General features: G+C 44.8%; 1 protein-coding gene across 1 annotated transcript; it reads right to left on the bottom strand.

The window, feature by feature from the left end:
- Positions 1 to 5187: 5187 nt before the first annotated feature.
- Positions 5188 to 5652, bottom strand: LOC127095118 (uncharacterized). Its single transcript, XM_051033854.1, has one exon. The coding sequence runs from the start codon at positions 5650 to 5652 to the stop codon at positions 5188 to 5190; it is 465 nt and encodes a 154-aa protein (XP_050889811.1).
- Between the last annotated feature and the right edge of the window lie 1981 nt (positions 5653 to 7633).

Genomic DNA, 7633 nt, shown 5'->3' with positions numbered 1-7633 from the left:
GTGTGTATTTGTTGGTTCGGAGTCTGATGTAAGTCCAACGATTGGCATTCGGTTTCCATGTTTGCCTGTTTGCGTGCAGTTGGTTTCCAGTGTGGGTTTTGTTTGGCGTGTGTTAGCCGAACTACGGTAGCTCTGATTCTCATTCCCGATGAGATACGTAGGCATAGGATGCGATATCCTAGCGAGCCCGTTCCCCCTTTTTCCATTTGTGTTTTATTCCAGTGTGCGTGCATTCTTTTGAGCAGTGTTTAGCCACCTTTCTTCTATCCTTTTGAGCGTGGATCCCGTCGAGTACGACGGATGCGTAGGGGTGCTAATACTTTCCCTTCGCATAACCGACTCCCGATCCCATTTCTCTCTGGTCGCGAGACCATGTCTTTTCCAGGTTTACTTCGAGCGTTTCCTTTCCCTCTTTTGGGATAAATAACGCACGGTGGCGGCTCTGTTTGTTTTGTTTTTCCCGCCGGTTGATTTTTCGCGGATGCGACACCTTTGATAGGGTATAACCCCCAAATTGACAGGACTCTATCACTAACTATGCTTTCAGCATGCCTTAGAGATTTTTCGTGGTAACAAAATGCCCCCCAGAGATGCCATTTTCAACTGTAGAAGTTGGTGAGATGATGGCATCTTTGAAATGTCAACTTACCCCTTACTGCTTCCACTTCTACTTAGTGGGACCTCTGTTTACCCCATGCTGATGACGTCATATAATTATGACGGACGTTTCCTTTTTCCCTCGAGACGCACAAAATCACATCCCCATCACTTCACGTTTTTATGACTGAAACGTGTTTGCTATCACGTCTGCCTTCTCTCCTCCACGTGTCTGCAAACATGGGAACGTGGGCATACGTGTCGAAGGTGGAAGATCAAACGCTCACTCTTCTCTGCTCAGGGTTTAACCCCTATAAAACCTTCATTCTTTCTTCTTCTCCCCTTTTTCCGCCCTTTTGCTTCAGCATACACTCATCTCCTGTGCTCTGCAAAAACTCTTCTTCTCTAAAACAAAATCTTCCATTTTCTCCATGGAAAGCTCCAACAAACCCTCTGCTGCTAAACTCACACATCCCACCACCATTGATGGTAGGGAATATGTTCCTGAGCCTCCATTTGCAGAAGAGAAGGCAAAAATCTGGTGTTCTCAGGTATTGATTCCTCTTTCTTTGGCTGATGAACCCTTAGAGTTCTTAGGTCCTCTTCCAGAAAACCGACACCTGGAGATTACCAGAAAAGATTCTTCCCTTTTCCCCTCCAGTCACATCTCTGAACCCGTGATTTCTGCTCAAAAACCCTTTTCCCTTCGCTACGTCGACAGGAACTTCAGAACTGCTCCTCCAAAAAATTGTCCTAAGTTTTGTGCTTGGATGGATCAGTTGGAATCAGAGAAAATCGACCATTGGAAAAGGACAGACATCTACACCCTTCTACAGATTGCTCGTTGTGGCCCTCCCCAGTCTTGTGGCATGTTATTAGCTGCCCTCCAGTTCTGGGAGAGTTCAATCAATTCTTTCCATACTAAGTGTGGCATGATCACGCCGACACTCTTGGACATCGCTGCCATCACTGGCTTAAAACCGATTGGCGAAGTCTTCGACTGCGAGGCTGTAGCGCCAATCTCCCTACGGTTTGATGTTGGTGATTCTCATAAGCCAACACACAACAATTTCATTGATCACCATGCCACCTCTTCAGGCCCTGTGATCGACGAGGAACATGCGGCTTTCCTGACCCTCTGGCTATCCCGCTTTGTCTTCTGCTCCAGATCTATGCAGGTAGCCAAGCATTTTGCTCTCCTGGCAACTCAACTGCACCAAGAGCGTGACATCTCCTTGGGCCAACTGATTTTAGCTTCTCTCTATGAGCCTCTGTCTGAGGTCTTCTTCCAAATTAGACTCTTCGACCCTGAGAACTCCAGAAAGAAAAATGTATTGGTCCATGGCCCTTTCTAGTTCTTGCAATTGTGGCTCAATGCCACTTTCTCTAAGGATATAGCCCCCTACGGGATGAGGAGGGTTGCGTGTCCCCCCAGAGGAATGACATCTTATCTAGAAACGGTTGATCCCTCTGACGCTCATCGACAAAAGCTTCCCTGACCTCCAAGTGTTTCGACTTTTGTTCAACATCATGCTGACCCATGTCGATTTTCTACCTTCTATGGCCCCTTTCAGCCGTCGAACTGAGGGTCCTGCATGGCTCACCAGACATTTTCCTCCGACTGATGAGGAACATAGAGATGAAACCTTCCTCATTTAGAGGCGTCTTCTGGTCCCTCGATTCCTGTCGGCTGAAACCTCTAGCAGTAATCCTGGCTTAGTGGCTTATCAGCCTAACTTGGTGGCCAGGAAATTTGGCCTTTGCCAATTCATTCCCAAGTCCCTGTTCTCCTCTCAAGAATTACTCGCCAATATCCTCTGTGGTCAACCTTGGAGTGAGATCGAAGAGGAACTTGAAACCATTTGGAAAAACCGACCACGTCTCCCTTCTCTTCCTTTTCGACCAGCCTACTTTTGTACCAAAGAATTCCATGATTGGTGGCAATCGTATTTTACCATTTATGTTGGCACTCATGAGGCCAAACTATCTGAATTAACTGAAGCTTTTGTTTACTTGCAGGCGAAGTCGACCAAGTGTAAGGCTCTTCATGTCAAACAAATTCGCGCTTTCCAGAATTATTTCCAAGTTGTGTATCGATCAGATAATCTTTGTCGGACCATCTGGGAGGATGCGGTCGAACTAAAGGAGAAAGTAACCGACAGGCTTCCAAAACTTAAAATCCCCGGTTACGCGAAAGACAAGTATCTTTACGCCCTTCACTTTGGAAACCTCAAGTTCCCTCCTCTGCCATCTAGCCCCTTGGCTTTGGCCTTTGGTCATTTGGTTCCGGTGTGGTTTTATTGTCCCATTTCATACGTACAAAACGCCTATAAGAAAAAGGTCGACAGAGTGGTCCCGACGAAGCATTATCTGCCTGACTACTCAGGGTCACTTCATATTGATCCTCAACATGTTAGTGTGTTCGAATCCACACAACTTGGTAACACTTCTCTGGAAATTTTAACACTTCCTTTCAACTGGATTTCGTCGCTCACTTGCATTTCTTTTGTTTATTTGCAGCGATCCCTCTAGATCTTGTAGGTCCTGCTCCTGCTAAAGAACCTACTCCTTCGGCACAAGAGGCTCAGGTTCGACTCTGGCTGAGTTGTTGTTTCCTTTAGCTTTTTGTTTTTATTCTTAGCCATCTCTCCCTTTCTGCAGGCTGCCCCTGAGAAATCCCCTGACGATGATGAGCGCCCTATTGCTCAAGCCTTGAGAAAACCCTATTCTTCGGTATGCACCTATCTAAAGCATTCTCATTTACTCCTGTGATTTTTTAAGGGAAATACTACGTGGTCTCTAATTACTTACTTATGTGTAGGGTCAACCACGTTCGACAGACCCCACTGTCTCCTCTCACTCCAAAAAATCCAAAAACAACAAACGCTCTGCCTCCACAAGCTCGGAGGTATTTCTTATCGGCTTGTCTGATATTCTAGCTAGAATATCTGCTTATAACCTCTCTTCGTGTCTCCAGCACACTTCCCCGCATAAATCCAAAAGCCACCATGGCCACAAGAGGAAGAAGCACGACTCTCCCTCCAGGAGTGGTGAACCAAGAAGAAAAGATACCATATGATGCCCACTCCAGAGGTTCCTGCTGAAGACATCGACACCATTGTGGTCGACACTTCCATCCTCGACAAGGTCCCTGATCTAGCTGTGAGAGCTTCACAGTCGACTGGCACCTCCCCTGCTGCTGCCTTGGGGGAAAGAAAATCAGGATGCAATCTCCCCTGCGTCGACATAGGTAATTACTTGTTTTCCTGTTTACTCCCTTGAATTATTGTACTTCTCTTACACATTTTTTTCTTACCGCCGACTAATGTCTCTGCTGAGCCGACTCAACCTGTTGCCGACTACACTCCTTCGTCCCCGGTTTCTTCTCTAGCTCGCCCACTACAATCTGTCGACACCGCTGGTGAGTTCATTGAATTCCCTATCCATATTAGTGATAGTGACTCTAACTTAGTCACTAGTCATGCAACGCATACGGATTCCAGTTCGACTAGTTCTGACTCTAGTCTTTCTTCAGCTTCCTTTCCTTTGCAGGATCCAAGGGGACCAGTAGGTGTCGACACCAATAAGAAACAACCCTCTCAGACCACTCCTATATCAACTGCTTCTCCCTCTTCTCAGACTACCCCTCTATCGGCTGCTTCTCCTTTGTCTTTCCCGGGGCTGGCGATAAAGCCTTATGCTTCAGAAGCAATTGCCAGGATCCGCAATCTGGTGAAATTGTGTGATGCCTCTTTCGACTCTGAGCAGCTTCACTCTCGCAAAATGGGCCCTGAGGCGACGAAGACTAAGACTCTAATGGATAAAGTCCGCGTTCACGCCTTGAATCCTGACCTCCCTTTTGTACTCATGCATGAACCCATTGTCGGTCCAGAGATCCTGCGTGTGCTTGCCCAACTAAAAGATCTCCAACTCTCAGATTATGCCAAACGTGCAATGGCCGCTTTAGAACAACTTCTGGTTCCCATGCTGCACCATCTCGACAACGTCAGGGACATTGAACGCCAGATTACTGCTACTGAGGCCTCTGTGAAGGAAAAATGGGAGTTGGTGATACACACCGATGCGAAAGTCACCAACATGTTAGGGGCTATGGAGGAGCGGAAGAAAGAATTGATCTCCAAACAAACAAGGGCCACTGAGATACGTCAACAAATTGATGCCCTTCGGCGTCAAATTGCCACTCTGGACAGTGAGTTGGAATCAATTACTAAGGAGGAGTCTTGCTTTATCGACGAAGTTCTAAAACCTGCCCAGGCCACTGTGGAACAAACCACTGGTGATGCCTTAGCAGTCGCTGAAGAGCTTATGACTGTCGAAGGGAAGCTTGAGAAGCTCAAAGCCCACGCCGACACCTTGAAGCCTACGTCCTTGCATTATAATTTTGCGCTTAAATCTTTCCAATCCAAGTTCGGCCAACTTTGACCGTTTCTATTGTTTGTATGAATTTTTTGTAATATTTAAACAATGGATTCTTGCCAATTTAATGTTATCCTTCTTACTTTTAGCATTGTGTATTTATTTTCTGTGCCTTTTGTAGCTGGTTTCCAACATAGTTCTTTCAACAGTTATTTAGTTTGTCAAAATTTTGACCTCTTGAAGGAGAGGCCTATATTTTTTCAAGTACTTTCCATTCACTCTTAGGATTCGCCTATCTGGTGCCAACTCCTCGACCTCGTAGGCGTTATTAGAGAAGGCCTGCAAAACCTTAAACGGTCCTTCCCAATTAGGGGACCATTTACCCAAACTTCTATCATTTCTGTCCATAGGCAAGATCACTCTCCAAACTAGATCGTCGACAGCAAACACTTTACCTTTCACCTTTTTATTGTAGGCTCTGGCGACTTTTTCTTTCTGCCTTTGCAGGGAATCCAAAGCTAACATTCTCTCTTCATCTACGTCGACCAGTTCGTCTGTCATCATACTCCAGTAATCTTCAGACGGTATTTCATATTGCCTTTGGGTTCTGACCGCCTGGACCTGAATCTCTACTGGCAACACTGCGTCATGCCCATATACCAGTCGAATAGGAGTCATTCCAGTTGCTTCTTTTGGTGACGTTCGGCATGCCCACAAAGCTTAGTCTAACGTCTTATGCCAATTTCTTGGCTTTTTTCCTATGTGTTTCTTTATTAGGATGATGATCACCTTATTAGCAGCTTCGACTTGGCCATTTTCCTATGTGTAATAGGGGGTAGAAGTAAGTAATTTGATTCCTATTTCTTTTCCAAAATCCTTCACTTTTCGCCCAGTGAAAACTGACCCCTGGTCGGTTGTAATTGTTTCTGGTATGCCAAATCTGCAGATGATATAACTTTGGGTAAAATCTATCACAACCTCTTGGTCTACATTTGTTAATGCCACGGCTTCGACCCATTTTGTGAAATAGTCAATACCGACTAAAACATACCTTTGTTGTTTCGACGAGGCTGGTTTTATTTCTCCTATAACATCTAGTGCCCACCCTCGAAAAGGCCAGGGCTTCACAATTGTATGCAGCTCGCTTGCAGGCACATGCTGTATGCCCCCATGTAATTGGCATTCTTGACAGCTTTTAGCAAATTCAATGCAATCTTTCAACATTGAAGGCCAATAAACTCCTGAGTGCATCAAGAGCCATTTCATCTTCAAACTTGCTTGATGCGCCCCACACGCCCCACTATGTACGCTTGACACAACCACATATGCCTCGCTTTCTCCTAGGCATTTTAGTAACACTCCTTCGACCATCTTTTTGAATAATTCATCATTTACCAAGACATAGCTAAGGGCCCTATATTTTATCTTTCGATCTGTCGACCCTACGGGATTGCGTAAGTAATCGACTAGCGGTTTACGCCAATCAATTTCCCCCTCGTCATCGACGGTCAGAATTTCAAAATGATTTTTATCTACAGCTCCCAACTTCACAATCGACAAATCTGACGGTGACAACAATGTCGCTCGTACTTTCTCTCTTACTTGGACCTCTTCATCCTGGTCTTTCGACGCTTTGTACCCTGAAGCCTCCTGCGCCAAATCATTTGCTCTTTGGTTCTCTTTTCGTGGTATGTGTTGGAGGTTGACTTGCTCAAACCTCTTGAGTAATCTGATGGTGACCACAAAATACATAATTAAATTTTCTTTCACACACCTGTATTCTTTTGATGCTTGCTTAATCACTAACTCCGAGTCTCCCATAATTTCAACATTCCTTGCCCCCAATTCTAGTAGCAGTTCAAGTCCTGTGATCAGTGACTCATATTCTGCTTCATTATTTGTGCATAACCCTTCGATTCTGTATTTGAACTCTGCTGGAATTCCGTCTGGAAAAATTATGACTCCTCCTATCCCAGATCCATGCTTATGTCTTGAACCGTCAAAGTATAACCTCCATGGCGCTAAGTCTACGTAATTTTGCACCATTTCGACCATTGAGTGGTCGACAAGGAAATCCGCTACTACTTGCCCTTTCATTGCTTTTAAGGGTACGTACGTCAGGGAGTATTCCATTAATGCTAAAGCCCATTTCCCAATTCAACTATGCAAAATTGGTTTAGATAACATGTGTTTAATAATACCAAAGTGGGAAGATACGTACACATCAACATGCTTGATATATTGCTTTAGTTTCATACAAGAGAAATACAGGCATATACATAGTTTTTTTATATCACTATACCTAGTTTCAGGGTCATTAAGCATTCGACTAAGGTAATACGCAGGTCTCTCGACACATTTTTCATCCTCTTGGACTAACATACTTCCTATAGTCGATTCTGAGGCTGCAATATACAGTCTCATTGGCCTATTCCTAACATGAGGGGCCAGTACTGGAGGCCTAGTCAAATACTCTTTGATTTTGTCAAAAGCCTATTGGTGCTCATCCTGCCACTTGAAATCCTCGTTCTTCAGTCGAAATAGTGGGGAGAAAGCTTTTGTTTTGCCACTTAAATTTGATATAAATCTTCTAAGAAAATTTATTTTTCCCAGAAAAGATTGTAGCTCCTTTTTGGTCGACGGAGGCTTGACGTCCATA

Source organism: Lathyrus oleraceus, chromosome 1 (genome assembly GCF_024323335.1).
Source record: "Lathyrus oleraceus cultivar Zhongwan6 chromosome 1, CAAS_Psat_ZW6_1.0, whole genome shotgun sequence".
Lineage (NCBI taxonomy): Eukaryota > Viridiplantae > Streptophyta > Magnoliopsida > Fabales > Fabaceae > Lathyrus > Lathyrus oleraceus.
Note: the sequence above shows the minus strand (reverse complement) of the source record. Positions and strands in the feature narration are given on the sequence as shown.